Source organism: Callithrix jacchus, chromosome 17 (genome assembly GCF_049354715.1).
Source record: "Callithrix jacchus isolate 240 chromosome 17, calJac240_pri, whole genome shotgun sequence".
NCBI lineage: Eukaryota > Metazoa > Chordata > Mammalia > Primates > Cebidae > Callithrix > Callithrix jacchus.
The window spans coordinates 13981233-14008705 of NC_133518.1; the positions used below are offsets into that span (position 1 = coordinate 13981233).

Here is a 27473-nt window from a genome sequence, read left to right on the forward strand (position 1 = left end):
AGAACTGACCAAGTGATTTACTAACAGCTTTTACCAGACAGTCTTGGGATTACAATGTAGATGAAAAATAAATGGGAATTTATTTCATGTTCACTCTATCCAGTCATTTGACAGACAAAAGAAAAAATAGAAAGACACAATTACAGTCTACAAAGATGAGAACCTTTTTCCAGATTTTCAAATTACAAAAAATAATTTTTATTGGGAATTTCTTTCAAATGCTCTACTTATCTATCTCTACACTGTTATTACTTTGTTAACTGCCTTTAGTTCCTGATCATATCAGCCTAAGGTACGAACTGTAAGATTGTATACATTTGGTGTTCAACGAGGACACAGGCATGAAAGTTGGTGGAGAGCTCCTGGGTATATTCAAGTCACAAGAGATGTGGATCTCATTTGTGAACCTTAGATATGGTTAGGTTCTCTGGGGGTTCCTGAGGAAGCATTGTTCAGCCACTTCATTAACATTGCTTTATTCCATAAACAATTATTGAGTGCCTATTGTGTGCCAGGCATTTACTTAGGTGCTGAATATATAAAGGTGAATTGTAATGGTGAGTATTACTTTCCAACATGGAGAGGTCTGCAGTGGATAAAGAGTAATTAACTGAAATTTAAAAGTCAAAGAAATGTAGAAAAAAGAAATGTTCTCCATTGCTCAAGAAGGCATTTTACCGCATGCTTCTAAAGATCGAGTAATCATACTTATTTTTGATGGTTATTTGATGCATGTTAACTGAGAATGCTCATTTGGATGAAAAACATGAAAGACTTGAACCCCAAGAAGACCCCCTTCTAAAGGTTCTTATTTTTTGGCATAGATGATTCATTAAATGTATTATTTGAATCCCCTACTGTATTATTAGAAATTCTGTCTTTCTAAACAAGATAATGTCATACTCAAATTTTAGAGTAAAATATACTTAAACATAGATACTGATGATTTTTGATGTGTTTTCATTACTAGCTCTCTAAAGAAGATAGACAATATAACATTTCTTTCTGAGTATAGATTTTTCAGTGTTGTGACAATATAGCAAATTCTTTTAAGTAATTATTTTATAAATTCTTCATTATGTCAAAAAATAGGTGTTTGTTGTTCACTTGAGACAATACCGTAATTTAATCATTTTCACATTTAATTAGTTGCAGAATTAATTGTAATTTGGGGGTTTTCTCATGTTTTAAACATGGACATAATATTTCAGTTGTTTTCTGTTTGACTTATCTAAACCCTATCTTCTCCTCTGCCTCATACATGCTGAGATCTCAAGTAATATTTGAGAGTGATTTCTTGTTGTTTCCCTGAAGTTAGGTTTTACTTTCATGCTTTTGCAAAACATACTTTGCTAGTGTTTTGGCAGAGCAATATGCTTTGTTTGACAATAATTTACTGTAACTTTCTTGTTTCAAAATCCAATGCCTTTATTTCAAGTTTTCTGCACTAATACGTTATAAAGTAGTTCTTTTTCTCCAATGTAAATTAAATTGGGCTATTCCATTTTTCTCTCTTGATTATCTATTGAAGACATTTAAACTGACTGCATGAACTCTTTAATTCTTCTCAATAGGCGGAGAACTATTATACTTTAGTTTTTAATTCTGATGATACATCTTTTTTAGCAAGTCAAATGACCAACTAAGACAAAACCACTGAGATTTCACTGAATCTCTGTATAGCAGCAGCACTGTTGCATAAGTTTTCTTTCTATTCTCATTTTTTACCTACCCCAGAATTTAAGTTACTAGATTGCGATTTAGTACCGTGCCAGCAGCCCATGTTGAAAGAAGTTCTAAGAAGCAACAATATGGAACACTTGCTGAATTTTTTTGTAAATCTGTTACTGAGAACACAGATCGTCACTTTATAGGGCATCTTTGGATAAGCTGATTTTCCTGATTGTAGACCAAGAAATACTTGGATTGAGCAGCTATTTGTTTAATACTGGCTATGGACCCTCTTCTCATTAGCTAGGCAAATCTAGATGTACAATCCATCTCAACCAATCTTTTAGGATCTTCAGATATATTATTTGTGTGCTAACCTCATCCAGGCTTCATCTTAACTCCCTACTTTTAATCTTGCTTCCACATTGGTTATTTTTGTTGTCATTGTTTTAACTGTGGTAAGAGACACCTTACAAAACTTATGATCTTACCCAGTGTTTAGAGTACAGTGCAGTAGTGTTAAGTACATTCACATTGTGTAACCAATCTCCAAAACTCTTCTCATCTTGCAAAACTAAAAGTCTATACCCATTAAATAACAAATCCTGGCTCCCCTATCCTCCTGTCCCCTAGCAATCACCATTCTACTTCCTGTCTCCATAAATTTGACCACTCCAGATACCTCATAAATATGAAAACATGTAGTTTTTCTCTTTTTGTGTCTAGTTTATTTCACTAAGTTTAAGGTCTGAAGTACATCCATGTTGTACCATGTGTCATCATTTCCTTGCTTTCCTTACTTTTTAAGGCTGAATAGTATTCCATTGTATGTTAGGTACCATGTTTTGTTAACCCATTCATCCATCAATGGACATTGGGTTGCTTCTACTTTTTGATTGTTATGAATAATGCTGCTTTGAACATGGGAATACAAATATGTATTAGAGACTTCGATTTCAATTATTTTAGGTGTACACCCAGAAGCTGGATCATGTAGTAATTCTATTTTTAACTTTTTGAGGAACTTCCATACTTTGTTCCATAGTGGGTGCATCGTTTTACAATCCCACTAACAGTGTGCAAGCATTCCAATTTCTCCACATCCTTACCAACACTTGTTACTTCTGATTTTTTACAGTAGCTATCCTAATGGGTGTCAGATGGTATCTCATTGTGGTTCTGGTTTGAATTTTCCTAACAAATACTGATTGGTATATCATCTTTGGAAAAGTGTCTATTAAAGTTCTTCGTCCATTTTTAACAGGGTTGTCTTTTAAATTGTTGTTGATTCAAAAGGAGTTTCTTATATATTCTGGATATTAACCCTGTATCAGATACATGATTTGCAAATATTTTTTTCCCATTCTGTGGGTTGCTATGTTATTCTGTTTATATTATCCTTTGATGAACAGAGGTTTTAATTTTGACATAGTTCAATTTATTTATTTTTATTTGTTTCCTGTAGGTTGTTTTTACTTTCATTAACTTCATAGGTATTTTATAAACTACCTAATTCCTTCTTAGGACAGAATATAAATAGGTAGTAAAGTAACCACTTTCTCTTCAATATTAAGTATCCTGTCACTTTCCTGTGATATCTTAATTTTTCCATTGTTATGGATGATTTTCAAATTTATTAATGGCATGAATATAACAAATAGGTCTTACACATCTGAACAAAAGTTATCCATAATTTCTGAGTGTGGTGGCAAGCACCTGTGGTCCAGTTACTCAGAAGGCTGAGGTGGGAGGATCTCTTGAGTCCAGAAGATTGAGGCTGCAGTAAGCCATGATCACACCATTGCACTCTAGCCTTGGCAACAGAGCAAAAATCTGAATAAAAATAAAAATAAATATCTGTCTCTATGAGGAAACAATTATCCATGTGTATGGCATTTTTGCATGTCTTGTGAGCAAGGCACTGACTGGTCTTTGCTCCAAACTATCTTTTCAAAGATGGTTGTATGGCAAACAGCCTTGGAAGCAAAGACAAATCTTTTTACAGCCTTGCAAGATGTAGTGCTTCTTCCTGGAGCAAAAGATAGGCATGCTTAAAGCCCATTACAAAAGATAGACATCCTCTGAACTCATATTTTTCTCATGTAGTATAACCTACTGCGTGTGAAGGTGTCACCTGACCTTCCTTTCATCACTGTCTCAGATCTGTAGTTCAGGGAACCAGTCAAAAATATATATATACTCTGGTTACTGTTATTGCTGTGAACAATAAACAGTCCTTTGTCTCTGACCCTGGAGGCTCATATCTTCTACCAGCTTCCATAAAACCGTTTCAGGCTAACTTGTTAGTTTGCAAGTAGGGAAAAAATATCAGCCTCTTCACAGTGCTGGATAATGCATTAGAAGAAATTTTTGTGAATATACTTGAAAGCCATTTAGCCTCATCTCCCACTCAGTGAGGAATTTCTTCTACGTGTCCTGACAGATGGCATTCTAAATACCATTTAAATGCTTCTAGTAAGAGGAAACTCTTCTGAAAGCCTGTTGCACCATTGGTTAGTAAGTACCCCCTTATGTTGAACTGGGCTATTTGTAGCTTTATAGCTGATTTTTGCCTGGCCTCATCTGATATTACATTGAATAATTATTCTATATTTTACATGGAAGGGCTTTGTATTTGAATACACTTACTGATATTATTTTACTTTCTAAAGATACTTATTTCATTCCCTATTCTTCACACACTATATTTTCCAGATCACTCATTCTAGACACCCTCCAATATGGTGATGATCTTCACAGATGCTCAGAACTATAGATGAATTCAAGGGACTATATGGCTAAGGCACAATTCAGTGAAAACATCACTTATTATTTGAAAACAATGCCTTATATTGATTTAACACAAAATTTTATGTGCGATTTTTGTAGCTCTCATATATTGTCATATCATTTAGCTTACAGTTAAAATATTCAGACTTTTTCCATATGAACAAACTCAAGCCATGGTTATCTTTATAAAATGTTTGTTTATAATTTATAATGTAAGATTCTTTTATTTTTAAACAGTCTATATTATTTTAAATTTTGCTGATGTCATCAGTAATATGAGTTTCTGTTTCAGTAAAATTTATGCCATCTGAAAATTTTATCAACATCCTTTTAATTTCTTAATCTTAGTTCACTAATGAAAATAAGGTCCACAAAAATGGCTAAAGACATTTCACTAGATTCCTTACTTCGTAAACACAGACCACACTTACATAGCATTAATCAGCTATTCAACTGGTTATGACCAATGGAATGATGCTGTCATCCAGCATAAATGTCGCCATCTCATCCGGAAGGTTATTGTGATTTGCCAAAATTAAAACATTCCATGTTTCTGGCTTTCTCTAGATCTACCACCTTTTCTATTTTAAGAATGTCAGCACATTATTAAAAGAATAAGAGGAGTGTTGTCTCGGGAGGATGGAACAATCTAATGATTGTTTGCTAACAGTCAGACAAGATAAAGGTGATAGACAGGGACCTTTGCCTAAATAAGAAATTGCGAAAAAGAAAGGAAGAAAGAAGGAAAGAAAGAGAGAAAGAAATAGAAAAAGAAAGAAAGAGAGAGAGAGAAAGAAGAAAGGAAGGAAGAAAGGAAGGGAGGAAGGAAGGGAGGGAGGGAGGGAGGGAGGGAGGAAGGGAAAAAAGAAATTGTTTCCCTGATCCCTAGTCTCATATAAAGCAAAAGTCTCAAGTACCTGGGGTAGTGATAGCAGACATTCACATTCTCAGCACCCAGGCAAAAATCCATAGCTTCTGATGGAGAAGTAGAAGCAAAACATATGTCTCTGGGAAAGAAGTCAGAAATTATCCTGCCCCCATGGCCACTGCAGGAAGGGTAAAGCATAAACCCTCTGCTTTGGGGAAGAGATTTAAAAAAAAAAAGACAGAAACCACTCTTGGGCCCAAGAAGAGTTCTGCTACCACTAGACAAGAAGCAGAAAACAGTCTCTAAAATGAGACCAATCACATATTCAATGCAGAGTTTGGCTGCTATTAGGAAGAGTCCCAGAATGAGGAGGAAAAAGAGAGAGAGAAAATGGGACAGATACAAAAAGCAAGAATTTTTCAAAATTGAAGGGAAAACAATAAAATTCAGGTCCAAGAAGCTTAGAGAATTCTGAGGGAAGTAAACAAAACAGCAGCAACAATAAATAATGGTGTGGAGGTGATAAACAGTACAACAAGGCAAAGAAAACAAGCAAACGTTATAGACTGGAAAGAAAGAAAGAAGCCATCATTATTTGCAGAAGGTATAATCATCTCTGTAGAAAATCCCAAAGTATTTGCTTATGGAACTAATAATTAAGCTTAGTAGTATGTGGCAGAATACAAGATCAACATAAAAGATCATTTATGTTTCTATAAATTAGCAGTGAATAATTAGCATTGAAATTTAAAAATCATTGCCAATAATAAGAGCAACAAAAAAAGTCAAATGATTGGAATACATCTAATGAAGTTTGTGTAAGATTTTCACACTGAAAACTACAAGCGTTCATGAGAGAAATTAAATAAAGCCTTAATTGTGGAGAAAAGTGCGATATTTATTTATCAGATGACTCAATATTGTTAAGATGTCAATAAATCCTAAAGTTTTTTATAGACTTATCAAAATACCAGCAGGCATTTCAGCAATTAACAGGCTATTTTCTGAAACTTAATTGGGAAAGTACAGGATTTCAATAAGCCCAAACAATGTTAGGGGAAGAACAAAGAACAAAGCTGGGAGGACTTAAACTACCTGATTTAAAGATTTATTATAAACCTATGGTAGTCAAGACTATGATAATAACATAGGACAGACAAATAACAGAACATAATATTCTGTTCAGAAATGGACTCGCACATATATGGTTAACTGATTTTTGTTAACTAATTTTTGATAACCATGTCAAGGTTATTCAAGATGGAAAGAATAGTTTTTTCAATGAGTGGTGTTGGAAAAATTGTAGATTTATAAGCAAAAATAAAATGTCTCTATCTTCACACCATAAACAAATTCAACTCAAATAGTTTATAAATGTTAAAACCATCAATATTTTTTAAAGAAAATATAAAAGAAATTCTTTGTTATCTTGGATTAAGCAAATTTAAATAATATATTTTATACAAACTAAAAAAACTGATAAGTTGGACGTTCAAAAGAAACTATTAAGAATATTCGAAGACAAGCCACAGACTCAGAGAAAAATATGTATCTCACAAAGAATTTGTATCCAGAATACATAAAGAACTCTTGCAACACAATGATAAGAAAACAAACTGCCCAGTTTTTTAAAAGGCAAAAGATTAACTAGAACTTCACAAAAGAATATATACAAATGGCCATAATAACATGAAAATGGGACCAAATTTCAGGGAGCAGGGGAGACTCAGCTCCCCCAGGAGGATGTTCTTCCAGGCCATGGTCTCTCACTCACCCAAGAGTGGGAGGGAGGACCCTACTGGGCGTGTTCGCTCACAAGAAAATATCGGACCCCAAAGAGTTTTGCAGAAAGTGATTTATTTAGTCAGAGAAAGAGAAAAGGGAGGGAGAAACAGATGAGAGAGAGAAGCTTCCATGAGATCATGGAAGGGGATCCAGATATGGAGTCTGCCCAGATGTTGGGACAGGGACTTTTAACCTGGGAGGAATTCCTGCTCCCTTTAGGTTTTCTGGGCCTATGAAAGGAGTTCCTTTAAACTTCGCTGGAGTGATTGATCTTTGATTCTTCCCGAGCCTGCCAATTTAAACAAAGACCCTTAAGGTCCCAGATGGAGAGGTGGGGGTATGGTACTGGGAAGTTCTTGCCTTCGAAACTACGCCCCCTAGTGGACCCTGGAAGAGAATACATTCCCTCAATCCCCTCCCTCTAAACAGAAAGTCTAACTTCTGTTGGGGACATGGGCATCGATTGCTCTTTAGCTACTTCCTGCTGAAATGGGGTATAGAAGGGATTGAGGTTTCCTCCAGAGGAGAGCCTTTTAGGGGTGCAGGTTGATCCTGAGGTCCACAACAGAGCTCACGAGCCAAGGACATCCAGGGTTCCAGTTGCAGGATTATTTGTGGCCTCACGGTTCTAGAAGAAATGAATGTGACAAGGAGGTTAAAGATGAAAAGCTCAGAGGCCAACAATAATAGAATGGTTATAAACAGGCATAGGAGAGGATAGAGCCAGGACAGCCAGTTGTCAGACAAGCTCCACGATACTATTTCTTGAAGGTTTTTAGCCCTGTGTTTGATTCCTGAGTTCTTTAACTTTGCTTAAAACAACACTTAACTGGTTTATAAAATAGCAGCATTTCTTCCCAGAAAGGGGCAGGTTCCCTCTTTCTTAGTTGTTAGCAGATTTAGGGCCCTTCTACTTTGAAGAGCTATGGCAGCCAAAGAGTTAAGCTGTTTTGTAGAGTGAGCTGCCTTTGCAGAGAGAATTAGCAACTTTTCATGTTATAAATGAACTTCTGAAATAGCTTATAGTAACTGAATAGAGGTAGTCACTTTTCTAATGCCAGCACCATTTTCCCTACTTTTTTCCGACTCCCCCCGATGAAAGGAATAATTGGAATTTGAGAGATAGCAAAGTTGAGAGTTACAGTCCTGTTAATGCCAGGATATAAATTAGACTCACGGGTGGTTACTTTCCTGGGGATCTTGTTGGAAGAGCAGATGCAGATCCTCTAATGGCTTGCAGGTGTACCAAGGGTGGTCTCCTGGCACTTCAGGCTGCAGAGTGGCGGGTTTATGGTTTTATTCAGGAGGTGTCCAAGGCTTCAGCCAATTGTGATGAATCCATGAGTCAATTCCCAACACCTTAACTGCCATTGGGGTGGACAGAATAACCGAAAATCGTCCTTCCCAAGATGGGCCTAGAGAGGGAGAGTCTGAGGGGAGAGATTTAACAAGCACCAAGTCTCCAGGGCAGGAGAGAAGTACTGAGAAGGCTGTGCCAGTGCCCAGAAGATTAACCTCCTGGCCCTCCATGGTCAGCTTTACCCGGGGCTCTGTGAGGGTGACAGCTTGTTCTGGCACTTGCGCCAGGCACCCTTAGCCCTGCAGCTGGGTCATCTGGTTAGACACCTCGGTCCCTGGGAGCCTTCCTCCCCGAGGACAGTGTGCTTTCCACTGATCCCCTGGCATAGTGGGCAAGGACAAGAAGGTGGTCCACTCCTGGGGGACAATTTCTTATAAAATTTCCCTTCAGACCGCACTGCTAGCAAGCTCTGGCAGACTGGCAGCTAACCCCAGCCTTACCCTCATTTGAGCCCCTGAGGTCTGCTTGCCTGAAGGCCAATCAATGACTTCTATCATTTAGCTCTAATATGGTTCCTGTTTTTTACCAAAAGCCCTATCAGCATAGCTAAATCAGAGTTGTTTCCTCTGTGATAAAATCAGACCAATCAGCTCTGAGATTGCTCTCTGATTACAATTGTAGTTTGTTTTTTCACTGTAACTGCAGTGAGATTGTCCATTTCGGTCACAGGCTGCCTCGTGCAGCTTTCCAAATGGCATAAATGACAAATGATTAAGAACTTTTCAAAAGACAGATCATCATTCCCCCTACAAGTTGCACACAATGTAAAATATATCTTTAAAAGGGTACGTCTTTTTAGAAAGCATCAATAAATTAATTAAAGTGTAAAACCTAGGCTTTACAACTGCCACTAGCATTTCCTTGCCAAATATCTATCAGGGGCATATGATAACCACACAGCGAATGCTGCAATCATTATAAAAGTCAAAAATAATAAATTGCCAAATATAATATTTTATCTCAAATTACCAAATATTCATTTATAATTATGCTTTCAGGGTAGACACTGGGTCTGGGTCATCCTTGGATTCCTCCTATGAAGCTGTGATTCATGTGGTTTAGGGCAGGGTGGCCTTACGGTTTAAAGAACCTAGTTCGGTCTAGCAATAGTGATTTCTAAAGTTATGTCCTCTACTTGCATTTCTTCAACACCATACAGGGGACTTATAATTACAAGCAATTGTTTTAAATTCCATTCTTTTTTAAAATCACATTGTAATAGTTCCAATGGTGTCGACCTCACCACCCCTCACTACTCACAAAAATCTACTCAGCCTACATCCAAAGCAACTCTGAAGTCTTCTCCTCTTCCCTCTTCCCTCTCTTCAGTTAAGCTCTTTTTTCACTACTCCTCCTTCCCACCACACCTCATCCTTCTCTCCAATCTAAACTACTTTTGTCAGAAGAACTTTTCTGGCAGAGCAAGATTCTTGGAAAATAGCTCTGCAAAGTGAAAACATTATATCATAGGCAAAGAGATGCCAAAGGCTAGAAACATTCTTTCAGTAAGAATTTTGTCCCGTGAAATTTGTACATGCTAACTAAATATGCATGAGTGAATAAGTAATTACAGTAATAGGGGAGTATACCTCACAGACTTGTGAAAGAAAGAGAGAGAGAGAAAGAAAGGAAGGAAGGAAGAGAAAGAGAAAGAGAAAGAAAGGAAGGAAGGATGGATGGAGGGAGAAAAGGAGGGAAGTAGGGAGGAAGGAAGGAAAGGAGGGAGGGAGGGAGGGAGGGAGGGAGGGAGGGAGGGAGGGAGGGAGGGAGGGAGAATAGCTACCATGTGGAAAAAATTCTGGTCAGAATCAGAAAATCCAGTCCCTGGACAATGCTCTGCCCTCAGCTACTCTGACTTAACTTCACAAACTTGCTCCTGTAAGGAAAAAACATATAAAAATGCTTTTCGTCAGGGCTCCAAGTCCAACCCTGGCCATTTTAGCCTTGGTGACCTGCATGTACACCTCTGGATAGTCCCCAGGAGCCAGAGAGCCTGAAGAAGTAACCTCAAGTAACCAGGTGACCACAGAAAGAAAGAAACAACTTGTTCTTGCCTCAAGTAATTGCTCACCCCCTGCAACCTGCAACCTGCAACCACTGTTCCTGCTCAGCCTTGAGGAATTTCCCCCTGGACACTGGGTTTCTCAAGACCCCCACCCCTGTAACTATGTAATTTACCTCACCCTCCCCTCTGCTTGCAACTGCTCCCTTACCCTTATGTCCATGCCTGTTTGTAATAGATAACCCATACACTTGTGACCATGAGTCCTGTGACACCCTTCCCCCCACGAGACAGATTACTGACCCTACCCTTGTGACCATGCATCCCATGACGCCCTTCCCCTCCCTAAAATAGATTACCACCTTTAACTGACCATTTGCCCCAACCTATAAAACCAGTTCCTATCCCACCACCCTCTGCTGACTCTCTTTTTGGACTCAGCCCACCCACACCCAGGTGAATAAACAGCCATGTTGCTCACACAAAGCCTGCCTGGTGGTCTCTTTACATGAGCTATGCACCTAACACTTTTAAAACATTCTCTTTTCCTGAAATAATAAAAAATATTCATGGTAAATATTAGTATTATAGTTTTGTCTTAATATTAAGTGAACCCATGTGATAGTTATAAAATTTCCAACATTTTAATCAGAACACACGAAAGCAAATGATCTGTGTTCTTGAGGGATTAATGCATTCATTTGCAAAGCTCCTTGTCATGGATATAGTAAAACCTCATTAACTCAGACCCTTTTAATTGAGAGATCACCACAGCAAAGGCAGTATAGTATCATACGATGCTCTGTGACTAGACATAGGAAACCAATAACCTTGAGCTAGCTCTTGGACTAGTTACGCATGATTTTAGAAAGTTTCCTTTACCTCTACTTATGCTCATTTGTGTTTCAAGTGAGCGAATTTATACAATCGATCCGTCTCACCATCATACAATTCTATGATTATTCATAGGCAAGATAGATTTTTTTCTGCTTTATTCTTTTTATACACGATGTTTCTGGGAATGGAATTCTTTTAGTCTGCACGTTTTTAATCTGGAATACCTGAAGATCCCTGAGAGGTTACACGAACTTCCTAGATTTTGGCAATTATGATTATGTGCATTTTTCTGGACAGAGGTTCATACCTTTTATCTGGTTCCTAAAAGCTCTGTATAACTCTCAAAAAAAAGATTAAGAATGTGCGACCCCCTTGTAGACCCCTGCCCGGTACCCGACCCCGAATAACAGCTCGAGAGTTGGAAGCTGAGTTCAGGTTTATTGGGACCAGCGGGCAGGCCAGGAAAGGAAGGAGATCGAGGCTGGCTGCGACTGCGCAGCTGGGGTAGGAGGGTTTTATGGGGGGGGTGGACGGAGAGTGGACACAGGGCTGGCGGAGTGTCGTAGGAGCTTAGGATAGGCTGTCCGTCTCTGGGCGGACTGCTGAGGTGGCTCAGAGGGTATGTCGGTTCAGGATAGGCCGAGGCTTGGCAGGCTTTCCTGCTGCGATGATTGGCTGCTTGTTGTTGCTGGGCAGAACAGAGCAGGCTTGGCGGGCTTTTCTCAGGGCAGCAGGAAGCCTGGGGGGAGGGTGGGGGCAAGAAACCTGGGGGAAAGATGGCGGGACTTTCTACCAAACATTCCCGACTCCTTAAAAAGGAAAAAGGGCGGCGGAATCGATCTGGCTACTTCCTGCTGACAAGGGTCGATGGGGGGTTCTGAAGAGGTCTCTTTTCTTAACGAGCCTGGATGTTCAGGGAGAGGTCTGTTTCTTGCACTCGTTCAGGGTAGGGTTGGAGCAGCATCTGGTGGATGGTGACTCGAGTCAGTTCTTGAAAGCGCCGCTGTAGGAACTGGAGAAAGCAAGGAGCAATAAGTAAGATTAGGCAAATGGCTACTAGGGGCCCAAGAAATGGGGACAAGAGGGTATACATAGAGGAAGACCACCACGCTGTGGCTTCAGCCGAGAACTTCTGACTCTGCAGGCTAGTTTTGAGTTTCTGGAGGCTCTCGATTCGGGTTTCTACTAGGCCGGATTCATTGATGTAGTAACAGCACTCTTCTTGTAGGAAGATACAGGTCCCTCCTCGTTCAGCAGTGAGCAGGTCCAGGGCTCTTCGGTTCTGCAAGGCAACTTGGGCAACTGAGGTGATCTGTCGTTGGAGTGATGCTAAAGACTCAGTAGAGTCATTAATAGCCGCTTGGAATTGCGAGGTCAGTCGGGCTATGGCCAGGTGAGAGTGGACTAGTGCCCCTCCTCCTAATCCTGCTGCAAGTGCTGAACCAGCAAGGGAGACTCCAACGGCAATGGGTAGGAAGGCAGCTCATCGGGTGCGGCGATGGGGAGCTTGCAGCATCTGGAATTCGGCTGAAGAATATATAGTGAGTCGAGGGACTAGGGTTACTGGGAGGCATAAAAGAGATGAGGAAAGGCCAATGTAGAGAGTTTTTGTTAAGGTCCTGTTACACCAAAAAAACATTCCTCGTGGGGCTGTTATATTAGTGGTTACCAGTATAGTTCTGTTACAGCTAGGGAAGTTTTGGCCTAGGGAATAGCACACAGGTAGCTGTTCAAAATCAGGTGGAGTGTAGAGATCGACTTCCCTGACGGGGGAGAAGGCAGAAGTTGAGGCTGAAAGGTTGAGAGGGATGGGGTAAGGGACTGCAACGAAGGGAGTCTGTCCTAAGAAGGCACACATGAGGCATGAAGTTAGGTCAGTTAGTCCTGAGAGGTTAGCTAACTTGATTCCTTCTTGGAGAAAAGTTAACCAGGAAAACGGAGACGAATGTGGTTGCAATTGGTCATTCAGAGATTTTTCTTGTAGGCTAATATCAGAGTGGACTTGGTGGACTGTACGTACGTATGCCCGCCAGATGTACAGGTGGGAAGAGGGATATTTGGTATCTTTGTGGTCATACACGGCAGCTTTCTGGGGGCTTTTCCACCGGTTGTCCCAGGGGTCAGGTATGAGAATGGAATACCGTGTAGAACCGATAATGGTGTTTCCTTCTCCATCTATGTCTGGGATGATTTTGAGCTGAGATCGGGCAGGTACTGTGGACTTGACGGCTATATGTAGTCGACAGTTCATCCAAGTACATCCCATGCAGGAGCGCCAAGGAGTATTATTGCATGCTCCTGATGGTTGGTCATGGTTGAAGCACATGAGGGGTATATCAGTATGGATGTTATGGAATTTGGTGAAGTTCAGATATATGGCCCTTTGGCATCCGGCTGCGGGGCAGTCGGAAGTTGCAAGAAGATGGTTGTGGCTGTATGGAGGGGTATTACAGATGAAGGTGGTTTTGGTATAGTTTTCAGTTAGGAAGAATCTCCATCTGTAGGGGGTGTGGCTGCTAGGCCCTGGTAAGTTTGACAGATAAAGGGCCAGTAGGAACAGCCTTCCAGCATAAGGAGGGTCCATGAGGGGCCTTTTTTACCCGAGACAGGTGGACCCAAGATGGGATTTCAGCAACTCTTATAGCTGATGGAGTGGTAAGGAGGACTGTGTATGGTCCTTCCCACTTGGGGGCGAGGGGCTTTGGGGAGAGGGACCTGATAAGGACTGAGTCGCCGGGGGAGACTTTCTGTGTATTTTCAGATGGCTGGGTGGGTTGGGGAAGAGAAGCGTTGGCGTGTTCTTGGAGAAGGCTGCGAAGGAGAGTAAAGTAGGGGAGGTAGCTGTCTAGAGGAGTGGTCTCTGGCGGTGGGGGAGTTGAAAGTAGGAAGGGGCGACCATACAGCAGCTCAAACGGGCTAAGCTGTGATGGGCCCCGGGCGCTTGCTCTCAACCTGGTGAGGGCGATAGGAAGCAAGGTTACCCAGGATTGGCGGAGCTCAAGCATGAGCTTGGTCAGATGCTCCTTTATTAGGCCATTGGCCCGTTCCACCTTACCAGAGGACTGAGGATGGTAGGCGGCGTGTAGCTTCCACTGAATTCCTAGAGAGGTAGAAACGGCATTAGTGACTTTGGAGATAAAGGCTGGGCCGTTGTCTGACTGTATGGTAGCCAGGAGTCCAAAGCGTGGGATGATGTCTTGAATGAGATGAGTGGCTACTGTCCTGGCAGACTCAGAGGCTGTGGGGTAAGCTTCAATCCAGCCTGAAAAAGTGTCAACAATGGTTAGCAGATACCGGTACTGTTTATGCTTTGGCATATGGGTGAAATCAATTAGCCAGTCTTGGCCAGGTAGGAACCCGCGTAGCTGATAAAGCTGGCGCCGAGGATGACAGGAACCCTGGGAATTAGTTTTCGCGCAGACAGTACATGAGGACTGGACTTCCTGTATGGTACTGAGGAGATGGTGAGGGTGAAAAGTGGGTTGAGGAATCAGTATAAGGCTTTAGGCCCAATGTGGAGTGAATTATGGATGTCTTGGATTATCTGGTACCTTTGCTTTTCAGGGAGGATGAGGAGGTTATGCTTGAAGGCTAAGTCATCCTTGAACCATACCCCGGGGGTAGACTGGAGGGCCTGGAGTTCCGAGGCAGAGTATTGAGGGCTAGGAGAAAAAGGCTGTGTGGGCTGGTGGTGGGGAAGGTTATGACGGCCTTCAGCTTTGAAAGGATGTCTCGCCCCAGAAGGGGAACTGGGCAGGTGGGGATTACTAAAAAGAGTGGGTAAATGGAGTAGAGTTATATGAGCACATGAGTGGTGGGGTTTGGTAGGGGATACTCGGGGTCCCGTCGATTCCCATGACCGAGACCTGGGAAGGGGTGAGACGGCCAGAATAAGAAGGAAGTGCAGAGTAGGTAGCCCCCATGTCTTGTGACCCTAGGCTCGGCGAGGGTAACCGAAGTCGGAAAGCCAGGGCCCCGCTAGTCGTCTAGCAGCCCTAGTAGACTGGGGAACGGAGCTCCCTCGGAGGTCGGCTCCTGGCAAGCAGGCTCCTCCCTACTGAGGGTGACCGCCGGCTGCGTAACGCCAGTGTGTCTATTTTGAGGAACCGGCACCCTGGGGAAGCTGGGGCAGTCTGACTTCCAGTGTCCCGGGAGCTGACAGATAGGGCAAGGCTTAGTTGGTGGCTGTGGTTGTGGACAGGCTCGGGACCAGTGTCCTTCCTTCCCACATTTAAAACATGCTCCTGGAGGGGCATGGGTTTCGGCCTTGGGCTTCTGGTTCCCTGCCGGCCTTAGAGCCGCCACTAGGGCTTGGGTCTGGACGGCAGCCTTCTGCTTCATGCGAGTTTGGCGGGCAGCCTCAGCCGCATCTTCCCTGGCATTGAATACTTTAAAGGCCATTTTTACCAGGTCTTGGATGGGAGTCTCTGGCCCCTCTTCTGCTTTCTTTAGTTTCTTTCTTATGTCGGGTGCTGATTGGGAGATAAAATGGGAGGCTAATACAGTGGCCCCGTTTTGAGGGGCTGGATCTAGTCGAGTATACCGGACTAGGGCTTCTTACAAGCAGGCGAGAAAGAGGGCGGGGTTCTCATCAGGTAGTTGGGTGATTTCTCTCAGTTTATCATAGTTTACAACTTTGTTAGATACAGCATCCATTCCCCTGAGGAGGTATCTAATCATGCGGTCCCTCTTGGGTATATCAGACCCTCGATTAGCCTGATAGTCCCATTGGGGGTCTTCACCTGGGATTGCTTCGGGGCCTAGGGGGATCTGGTTATCTATAGCATGGTCTTTATCTGCTTGGTTTCTGGCTGCAGCGAGGATGCGCTCGTGCTCCTCCACTGTGAGGGTGGAGGAACAGATAACGCGAATATCACGCCAAGTGAGGCTTTAGGCTTGAGTGAGGTATTGGAATTCCTTAATATAGGTGGACGGGTCGGCTGAGAAGGATCCTAAACGTTTCTCAATTTGGGACAGGTCTTGGAGTGAGAAAGGAACATGGACCCTGATTAAACCTTCTGTGCCTGCTACTTCTCGGAGTGGGGCCAGGATAGCTGGCTGGTGGGAGCGGGTGTGGGCCGCCACCGGAGAGGCAAGAGGAAGTGCAGCCTCTGAGGGAGGGGGCTCGGAGGGAGTAGAGGGAGAGCGAGGCATGGCCTCTGAGGTAGGAGGTGCAGAGGGAGCAGAGGAAGAGCGTGCCGTTGATGGCGACTGGTTGCTGAGATTGGCAGGAGAGGATAGATGTTCAGGCAGATCCTCCGGTGAGGAGTAGGGAGGGGGAGAGGTAGTGGACTTCCGGAGTGGGAACAAAGGGGGAAGACATGTGGTCAGGCATCTCTTCCTGTAGAGTAAAGGGAGGTGGCTTGGTTGGGGAGGTAGGAGTCTGCGGTGGGGGAGTTCAGGCTAAAAGAACTTGGTGAGTGGAGCAAGAAGAGCAGAGGTCAGGATGGGAACGCAGGTCCCAAAAAGCCTGAACATAAGGCACTTCCTTATCTTTGCCAGTTCGGCGGCAGAAGTTATCTAGGTCGCGGAGCACATTGAAATCGAAAGTGCCGGTGGGAGGCCAATGCGACCTGTTATCGAGCTGATACTGGGGCCAGGCCACCTGGGAGAGGAAGACAAGCTTTTTCCGCCTAAGGGTTTTGGGAGTAGCCCAAGCGGGTAAAGTCGAGAAGTAAACAACCTAGTGGGGCGTTTTTAGGAATTTTGGACTCCACGTTCCCCATGATGCGTGCGGCAAAGGGTTCCTGACAGCCGAGGGCGGTCTCGGAACAGTATCCGAGCTCGGAACAGTATCCGAGTGGGCTGGGGTAGTGTGGGGGGAGGCGTCCCTCCAACCCACCAGCTTCCCCAGAGGAAGGTGGATAGGAAAGACCAGAGAAGGCGTCCCCTGTCTGATCGTTCCTATTTAATGGTTTTGGATTGGGTGGGTCAGAGAAGGCATCCCTTGTCTGCCGACCCAAGGCTCCTGGAGCCTGGTTGGGGGATCCTGCTCGGGCCGGCCGGCGCTTGGCGAGGGATCCATGGATTGGGACTGAGAGGAAGGGCCTTTGCCACACGCATCACGGAAGGAGAAGGTAAGAAACAGGACTTACCTGGTCCGGAGTGCTGAGGCCAAATTGGAGGAGGGCTGGGGAGGTCGCTGGAGGGAGGGGGTCGCTAGGGGGGCTAGCGACCCTCCGTCCCGGGTTTCGGCACCATATGTGCGACCCCCTTGTAGACCCCTGCCCGGTACCCGACCCCGAATAACAGCTCGAGAGTTGGAAGCCAAGTTCAGGTTTATTGGGACCAGCGGGCAGGCCAGGAAAGGAAGGAGATCGGGGCTGGCTGCGACTGCGCAGCTGGGGTAGGAGGGTTTTATAGGGGGGGTGGACGGGGCGTGGACACGGCTGGCGGAGTGTCGTAGGAGCTTAGGATAGGCTGTCCGTCTCTGGGCAGACTGCTGAGGTGGCTCAGAGGGTTACGTGTCGGTTCAGGATAGGCCGAGGCTTGGCGGGCTTTCCTGCTGCGATGATTGGCTGCTTGTTGTTGCTGGGCAGAACAGAGCAGGCTTGGCGGGCTTTTCTCAGGGCAGCAGGAAGCCTGGGGGGAGGGTGGGGGCAAGAAACCTGGGGGAAAGATGGCGGGACTTTCTACCAAACAAAGAACGACTTACTTTAATAATAAACTAATTTCAAGTGATTCCAGTCAACTTGTAAAAACAGGCTCACAAAATGTTGCTTACTAATGATGTGTTGGTTCTGGAACATTCTGTATCCCATATTGATAAATAGAGTAGAAGCTACATTTCAAACTTTCACTAATGACTGGGTCACTATTTGGTGATAGGGCATGGACTGCCTCCAGCTAGTTGACCTTGTTATATCAAACACCTTGAACAATACATACCCATTCCAGGCTCTCAATGAAGCAAGGAAGAGAAAGGTCTACCCATTTCTCTCTAGAAGAAGAAGGCAGCCAGGGTGATCATTTCACACCTAGGTTTGGATTGAGATTCCAGAACTTGATGAGATGATGGAAGAGTCAGCAGGTAAGGACAGATAGATCTTCTCAGCCACAAGTCATGCCTTGTCATTCCAGTCAGGAAAAAACGGAGGTCCAAAGTGAGGAAAGCCCTTCACGAAAATATCAAGACCAAGACTAGATCCCTTAACCAACAGTACAGGTCTCTCACGCCACTACATGGCCCAGGAAGAAGACACGGCTGGGCGATGGAGTGGCCTAAGAGACCCGTACTGTTGGAATTCAAATGAGCATGTCACCCAAATTCCAGTTCCTTTCTTTTAACTGAAATCCAGCGACTGCCGGGCCTGGTGGCTCAAGCCTGTAATCCCAGCCACTTTGGGAGGCCGAGGCGGGTGGATCACGAGGTCAAGAGATCGAGACCATCCTGGTCAACATGGTGAAACCCCGTCTCTACTAAAAATACAAAAAATTAGCTGGGCATGGTGGCGCATGCCTATAATCTCAGCTACTCGGGAGGCTGAGGCAGGAGAATTGCCTGAACCCAGGAGGCAGAGGCTGCAGTGAGCCGAGATCGCGCCATTGCACTCCAGCCTGGGTAACAAGAGCGAAACTCCGTCTCTAAAAAAAAAAAAAAAGAAAGAAAAGAAAAGAAATCCAGCGACTAACAACCTCCTCCTTCATTAAAAGTAGACATACCATAAATAACCTGTTTTTACCAATTTGTTAAAATAAAAAATCATTTAAAAGCAAATAAAATAGCATGGTGTCTTATAGGAACATAAGTTGAATTCAAATTCTTTGTCTTTGTTATATCTCTAAAAATACCCAGTCCTATAAATAAACATTTTTTTATAATGCAAAGGTAATTAGTTTTTCAATAATGCTTGCTTATTTGTCTTAACTGCCAATTACGGGGGAGGAGGGGGTGAAGGGCTTCTTTCATTAGTATCCTTAAAAACACATAGTATTTAAAATTGAATGCCTGTGATTTCATTCCAATGCACTTGTGGTGATTGTCTTTTAAAACCCAAATAACATTTGCATTTCTTTTATCTTGTTACAGGAGCATTTTTTTAAACCCAGCGTATTTCCGGAATCATCTACGGCAAGCAGCAGTGTTCAGATGTCTGGAGAGATATTCGGAGGCTGCCCGGTATGTTTGTTTTAACTTTTGTGGGGATTTATTTCAAGTTCAATTTCTCAAATTCTGGTAATAGCATAATAGAACTTTCCATTGCTCTCATGGAATATGATTTTTATCCAAATTATTGTCTGTAAACGTCAAACCAGAAATTATTGACGATCTTTCTCTTTAATTAAAGCCATTCCATATTCATAGCTCTTAACAAAATTCAAACTTTCCAGCCATGAGGTCGCTGACAATGATGGAAAAACTTGCATAAAGTAACAGAAATGCGCTTGACCTCTTGCTCTCAAGGATGTTCTGATTCAGATTGTCATGACACATTTCTATAATGACCTCCTGAGCACTGGAGAGGAAATCCAATCCCATGCAAAAGATCCCAGAAACCCCTTTTCTGGAAAAGATGGCATCAGTTAATTAACACCAAGGTTGCTAGAGATGTCCCAAAGTATTTTTTTCTTGGATCCCAATGTACTTTTTAAAAAACCTAGTGATGCTTCCCCTAATATTTGCATCCCAGAACCTAGACTAGCAAAGAATCACAGGAGTTGTGCAACAGCCTCAACGCTACACTCAGAATTCCTTCTCATCCGTGACAACCGAGGCTTTTTTCCTTCTCAGGTCAGCTCACCAGACTTTTCTTCCTTTCCATGATCTGTCTCAAATAATTTTTCTTATTTCCTAATGTAGAGGTACCTGCTCTCTCTTCCTCATCCACTTTACCACCCCAGAAATCTGGCAGGAAAACATGATTGGTTTCTAGATTTACTCCAAGCACAACGTGTAAGGATAAATCTGCAGAAATTGAGATGGGGTGCCTAGGTTGCAGGTGGCTACTGTCTAGAACATTTGTAAATAATACTATCTCTGAAACTGAAAGCAAGAGTTTCAGTGGATAATAAAATGGCTTCATAAAACTGACACTTTGAGGTTTACATGAATTCCATGTTTGTAAGATGTTCCCAGGAGTTGCCTGAACTCAATTAAATAGATAAGGAAAGCAGAGCTCCTCCTAACTACTCTCACTTTGCAGTCAAACAACCAATATGCCGCAACATCTTTTTACCTGTGTGAAGGTCCACTTTGAACAATATTTAAAAGGTCTTTATCACTCTCTTTCTTGCATATTCCCTTCTCTACTGTTTCTCCAATATGTTTTATCTAAGGTACTCACATATTACTTCTTTCTACGTTTTATTTACTCCACTGAAGCGTCTCTGTGGCTTGCTTTTTGCCCACACACTTTTCCTAGCTGTATGAATGAGAGAGAATCTAAAAGATGATAGTAAGTGTCCTTCTGGTTCACATTTAAACAGGTTTTAAAACAGGTCACCTGCTACAAATGAAGCTAATAGATTGAGCATAAGCAAGTAACAGCCATCTGCAAAATAGCCTCCATTAACAGGTGGGTTTATGAATACGTCTTGAATCCAACTGAAAGATCAATAGAAGGCTATGTCAGAACAGCTTCAGAACTAGATTTCAACTAGTAAAAGAAGGCTAGTGGTGTGCTTATACAGACTCTAAAGATAAAATTGTTAAATATTCAGGAATTTGGAGCAAGCTAGTAGCTAAACTGTAGGAGAAATTAGCAGTACTGGGAGAAACTACGCTATTGAAATTGCAAATGCTACAAATCCAGGCTTTTTTCGCTTTGGGGAGAGCCAGGTTACCAGCATACCATTAACAATAACATAATTGTATCAAGCCTGTCGGAGCCAAAGTGGTGACGTGAATTCTTCACGGATCCTAAAACAAACAACAAGAACTAAAAACTTCAAAATGTATTAGTATTTTCCCTGCAAAATTGGCACAGAATATTCCACTTCCCTTGTCATGTATACTGAAATAGGTACATCTGCAGTCAAATAGGCAATTCTGCTTAATAGCATTTGATGACTGACCTGATATTGGTTCTTGAGAAAATTTGGGATAATTCTTGGTTATGCAAGTGTAAAGTTTCTGTAGAGAAGCAGACACAGTTACTGTCAGGTCCAAGTATTTTTCATCTTGGTTTTTTGTTGCTGTTGTTATTGAAATGGAGTCTCCCTTTGTAGCCCAGGCTGGAGTGCAGTGGCATGATTTCAGCTCACTGCAATCTCCACCTTCTGGGTCCCAGTTCAAGCAATTCTCCTACCTCAGCCTCCCAAGTAGCTGGGATTACAGGCATAAGCCACCATGCCCAGCTAATTTTTGTATTTTTTAGGAGAGACGGGGTTTCACCATGTTGGCCAGTCTGGTCTTGAACTCCTGACCTCGTGATTACAGGTGTGAACCACCGCGCCCAGCCTCATCTTGGTTTCTTTAGCAATTATAGCCCTTAATATGCAGTATAAGGTCATTCCCCCCAGAGAAAGAATGCTATGAACTGTGAACACAAATATCGTAGTGTATCTTAGCAGCTAGATTTCTAACGTAAATCAATATGTATCAAGCAAAATATACAACATTTTTTTTTTTTTTGAGACAAAGTCTTGCTCTCTTGCCCAGGCTGGAGTACAGTGACACAATCTCAACTCACTGCAACCTCCACCTCTCAGGTTCAAGCAATTCTCCTGCCTCAGCCTCCTGAGTAGCTGGGTTATAGGCACACACCGCCACGCCCAGCTAACTTTTGTATCTTTAGTAGAAATGGGGTTTCACCATGTTGGCCAGGCTGCTTCTCACTCCTGCCCTCAGGTGATCCACCGGCATTGGCCCCCAAAGTGCTGGGATTATAGACATGAGCCACTGCGCCCAGCTTACAGCTTTTATCAGTCAATCTCTTGGAGATTTTAGGGGTTTGGTTCATGCGTCTTACAAGTATTTTATGTTAAAATTCATTGCTAAAGACAATACATCAAGGCTATTTCCTGTAGGATACCACACAGCCATGTTTCTTGGATTGAGAGGCACCTACCGCATATGAAAAAAATGCCATTATTATGTGACTTATGAGATTCTAAAACCATAATTCCCAAAGAAATGCATCAACCCATATCATGTCCAAGATATAACCAGTCCCTGGAAATTAGAATGTCTTAGGTTTTCTAAGCCTAACCACCTTCACCATGAAGGGATTTCTAGTAAATAGACCAGAGTGATTCCCAGAACAGCCCAAACTCTCAACAAGAGAGGCTGGAGGAAATGCTACTCCCTGTGGTTGGAGGGAAGGTATCAGATTTACAACAATGGGCAGGTTATTTTAGTTTATGGCTCAATATCCTTTGAGTAACATTCTACCAGAAGAAAGTGTAGGAATATATAAATAATAGAAATTGAACACAAATGGAGATATTTTATTATGGTTGAGCCTCCTCAGGGATGCTAATCACTTTGAGGAGATGGCTGGGACTGGTTAAATTGATTAAATCACATTTTCAGACCACAAACTAAGTTGAGATTGCTCTAACCTGCATTTCCAAGAACAAGTCATCTTGTGAAACCTTAACTGAAACAGCAAGTTGCATAGCTCTTTAACATCTTTCTGTTTTAATGCGTACAAAAAAAACTGTGTTGACATAGAATGAATATCGTCACTCAAATCTGACTCTCCTCCCCCAGCACTCATACACACACACAGACACACACACACACACACACACACAGCACACCATCTGGAACTACCTCCACGAGAAAAAAATATTCAAAGCCATAAAATCAAAGAAAAGCCAAGACTGTTCTGTGAAGAGAGCTAATGACTTTTGACAACGTGAATATCATGGTGTCTTTTATCTTTTTGTGCTCAGTAACTAGCACAGGGCCTAAAATATGCCAAGCACCAGTTAGGGGTTGTAAATTAAATTAGCAGGTTTTTGAGTCTTTGATGGTATGTGATTGGTAACCATTCGGCCATATCAATAAGATATTACATAAAATTATTCTAGAGCCGTGAGTGAAAGAAAAATATGAGAAGTGCGCATGTGGTAGTGAGGATGGTGAAAGAGCATGATGACCTCTAAACGGAAAATACGTAGGCAAAAACCACATTGCGCAAGAAACAGCGAACAGCAGGTAAAACTAAAGAAAAAATGCAACAGAGCCTCTTTAATGCATCATTGATAAAGTATTTTCTGCTGGGCACAGTGGCTCACGCCTGTAATCCCAGCAATTTGAGAGGCTGAGGCGGGCGGATCACCTGCGGTTAGGAGGTCGAGCCAACATCATGAAACCCCCTCTCTACTAAAAAATACCAAAATTAGCCAGGTGCGGTGGCAGGTGCCTGTAATCCCAGCTACTGGGGAGGCTGAGGCTGGGGAATCACTTGAACTCAGGAGGCAGAGTTTGCAGTGAACAGAGATCGTGCCATTGCACTCCAGCCTGGGCGGCAAGAGCAAAACTCTGTCAAGAAAAAGAAAAAAGAATTTTCTGTGTATTTCCACATGGCTAGACTGCTTAGACTAGATAAGGGATATGAAAACAGGAATAACACAGTCAATTGCTTATAAAGCCCAGGCAGATGAGGTGTGTATCAGACCAATTAAAAGATAAATTGTGTTCTATGAACTACAGTGAGCTGGAAACCACTCACTAAAGTAACCATAAAATTTATCTTTCAAACTAGACACCTGTGATAGTGAAAGTGGACACTAATAAGAATAACACCAGGAAAATAGGTATAAACCAGGATTTTCACAAGCACACTGGCCATATCATCACCCTACCACTGGACCTTCTACAGAGAATGGCCACTACTCAGGTCCATCTAATGGTGCTCTATGAGAATGTAGGTTCAGCTTTGCAGATTTTTTTTCGAGTCTTCAAGAGATAGTGTTAATATAACTGCAGAGCATTCTAAGAAATTCACTGGCTTTTTAGAATAATTTCAATTTTTATTTTAGATTCATGGGGTATCTGTGCAGGGTTATTACATGGGTATGCTGCATGACACTGAGGTTTGGGGTACAAATGGCTGTGACCCAGGTAATGAGCATAGTACTAGTTGCTAGTTTTTCCATTCTTACTCCCCTGCCTCTCTCCCCCATCTAGCAATACCCAAAGTTTATTGTTTCCATCTTTATGTCCATGAGTACCCAAAGTTTAGTTTCCACTTATAAGTGAGAACATGCAGTATTTGGTTTTCTGTTCCTCTGTTAATTCACACTGAGGATAACGGCCTCCAGAGGCCTCCACGTTGCTGCAACCCACCAGAGTGGTCAGGCTGGGTGGGGCGGCTGTGCTGGGAGCCCAAACAGTGGGCCTGGTAATAGAGAGCAACGTAGGGCAGGGGCTCGTAGGGAAAGCAGTCTGGCTGCTTCTCTGTAGGGCAGCTGTGGCATACTGGAGTCAGGCAAAAGAGCTCAGGGTCTTTGTTCCCTCCCAACCTGGGGGCAACAGGGACAGGCACAATGACCATTGTCATCACAGAGAACTGTCTGTTATATCCCAGAGAAACTCAGAGCGGCAACCAACCGGAGTGCTCAGGTGAGGCAGGAGAATAAGGTCTGGGGCAGGGAACCTACGGCGGATTCACGCTGAGCATCAGGCTACTCTGACAGTCCTCGTTTCAACCCCTCATTTTCCTGCGTGGCGATCTGAAAATGAAAGTACCTCTGATTGGTCCCCCCCCACAACCAATCAGACTGGTCACGGACCGCTACTTTATTTGCATAGAGTAAACCAATGGGAAACTTCTAGAGGGTATTTAAACCCCAGAAAATTCTGTAACTGAGGCTCTTGAGCCGCTTGCTCCAGCTGGCTGCCGCCCTGTGAAATGTACTTTCATTTACAATACATCTCTGCTTGTGCTGCTTTGCTTTCTGTGTGCGTTTTGTCTGTTCAAAACGCCAAGAATCTGGACAACTGCCTTTGACCAGTAACACAGGCAAGTGGGCCTTGCCTGGCGAGCAGCAGCAGAGGTGGGGTCTGCAGCCTGCTCCTCAGCACTGTGGCTGCTGCATCTGTCCAGTGAGATATGGCAAAGTTTCTCTGCAAACAGCCTGCTTAACCTTTTATTCTTTAATTCCCAGTAACCCCCCTACACACACACACTTTCTCCCCCTTTCCTTCTTTCTGACTTTACTACGTGCCCAGGCGTGCCAAGACACCAGGGGCATTATCTGCGCCAGCTCACATTCCCTTCCTTATTTAAGAAGAGACTAGCTCTCCAGTTTGCTGCAGACGACCCCTTCCTCCTCTCCCCTCTCTCCCATCATCTTACCTAAGAAAGTTTAAACATTTAGTGAATCGGGTCTAGTTTAGATTGTGCAGTCCGACCCCAGCCAATGAGGAAAGGACACAAGGGCAGGAGTTGCGTTAGAAACAAAAACTTCTACTCTGCTTTGTTCTATGTGTTCTCGGAGCAACCAGCCGTGCAGGAGGCATCCTTCCGCGCAGAAGTAAACCTGCTTTGCTTAGAAATTCTTTGTCTGAGGGCTAGTTTTTCCTTAGACTCTGAGCCTTATTTCTAACATATCCTAAGGACATACAAAAAAGTCTAGCCTTCCCTGTTGGTGGGGCTACCATACACCTGGCTCTAGGGTGCTCAGGGATCCAAGACCCACTGGGCTCCACATGGGCTTGAGTGGTGCCTCTGCGCAGCCTCTGTGTCTATCTGGAGACCCTGGAGAATCAGAGAGGCTCTTCCTTGGCCAGGAAAGCAAAGGTCTGCAGTGGAATTGTGGATCCCCCAGGATCTCGTGTTCAATCACGCTTTCCCCACGATGCAGCAATTCCTCTGGGCCTGCACCAATACCAGGTGGGTGGCTGTCCTGCTTTGCTTTTCTCTCTGTTGGGTCCTATTGTGTGTTGCTTCCTTGGTGAATTCCAACACAGTCTCCTGGAGGATGCACTTGAAGAGCTTAGTGTTTTCTCTCCAGAACCCGCAGGCTCTAGCTGCTTCTAGTGCACCATCTTGAACCAGAACTCTCGATTTTTAAATATTGCCGATTACTTCAGTTTTTGTAACGTGCAGAATTATCTTAAGAAAACTGGTCAGGCGTGGTGGTTCATGCCTGTAATCCCAGCACTCAGGAAAGCCGAGGCACGTGGATCACCTGAGGTCAGGAGTTCGAGACCAGCCTGGCCAACATGGCGAAACCCTGAGACCCCGTCTCAACTAAAAAATACAAAACTTAGCTAGGCGTGGTGGCAGGCATCTGTAATCCCAGCTACTTTGGAGGCTGAGGTAGGAAAATCGCTTGAACCCGGGAGGTGGAGGTTGCAGTGAGCTGAGATTTCACCATTTATGAAATGAATGAAATTCACTAGAATCAATTTACCATATGACCAATTTGCAGAATTCATGAAGTTTAAAGTTTGCTAAAATCTTATTTTAAAAGATAGTCTTATTGAATATATTTTATTGATGTAATACATTGTCCTATGTACAATGTTTTACTTTAGTAAAAATTGCTTTAAAGAAGTTTAGCAATTTTTTAAATTTTAGAGAATTTTCAAAAGCTAAGGTCACGGAATGGTTTATTCTCATGAACATGTTCTTCTTGTGTGTATAATTATTACTCTATTGTTCTTTAATATATTAAATAACTATTTTCTTCTTATAAATAGAATTAAAGTTTTAATTTGGAAGTTTAAAAATTTATACTGATTATTTTTTAGTCAGTATAAAAAATAATCAGTATTTTGGTGGGGCGCGGTGGCTCAAGCCTGTAATCCTAGCACTTTGGGAGGCCGAGGCTGGTGGATCATGAGGTCAAGAGATAGAGACCATCCTGGTCAACATGGTGAAACCCTGTCTCTACTAAAGATACAAAAAATTAGCTGGGCACGGTGGTGCGTGCCTGTAATCCCAGCTGCTCAGGAGGCTGAGGCAGGAGAATTGCCTGAACCCAGGAAGTAGAGGTTGCGGTGAGCCGAGATCACGCCATTGCACTCCAACCTGGGTAACAAGAGCGAAACTCCGTCTCAAAATAATAATAATAATAATAATAATCAGTATTTTTTAATCTCTGAAAAACAGAGAAATTGAAGGCCCCCAGGTGTCTGGAATCCTGGCTCCCTGCAAGTCCATCTTGAAGGATTGCTATAAATTGTCTGAAGAGTTAAAATAAACAAAATTTTATAATATCCTTATAAATTTGACAAGTTGGTCATTCAGCAAATCATCTTC

General features: G+C 43.0%; 1 protein-coding gene across 1 annotated transcript in view; it reads left to right on the forward strand.

Annotated features, from left to right (window-relative positions):
- Positions 1-27473, forward strand: part of SPATA16 (spermatogenesis associated 16) — a 253666-nt gene that overhangs the window by 90826 nt on the left and 135367 nt on the right. The window contains exon 4 of the mRNA XM_035278772.3: positions 19343-19432. Coding sequence (XP_035134663.3) covers positions 19343-19432 — 90 coding nt within the window. The remainder of the gene's footprint in view (positions 1-19342; positions 19433-27473) is intronic.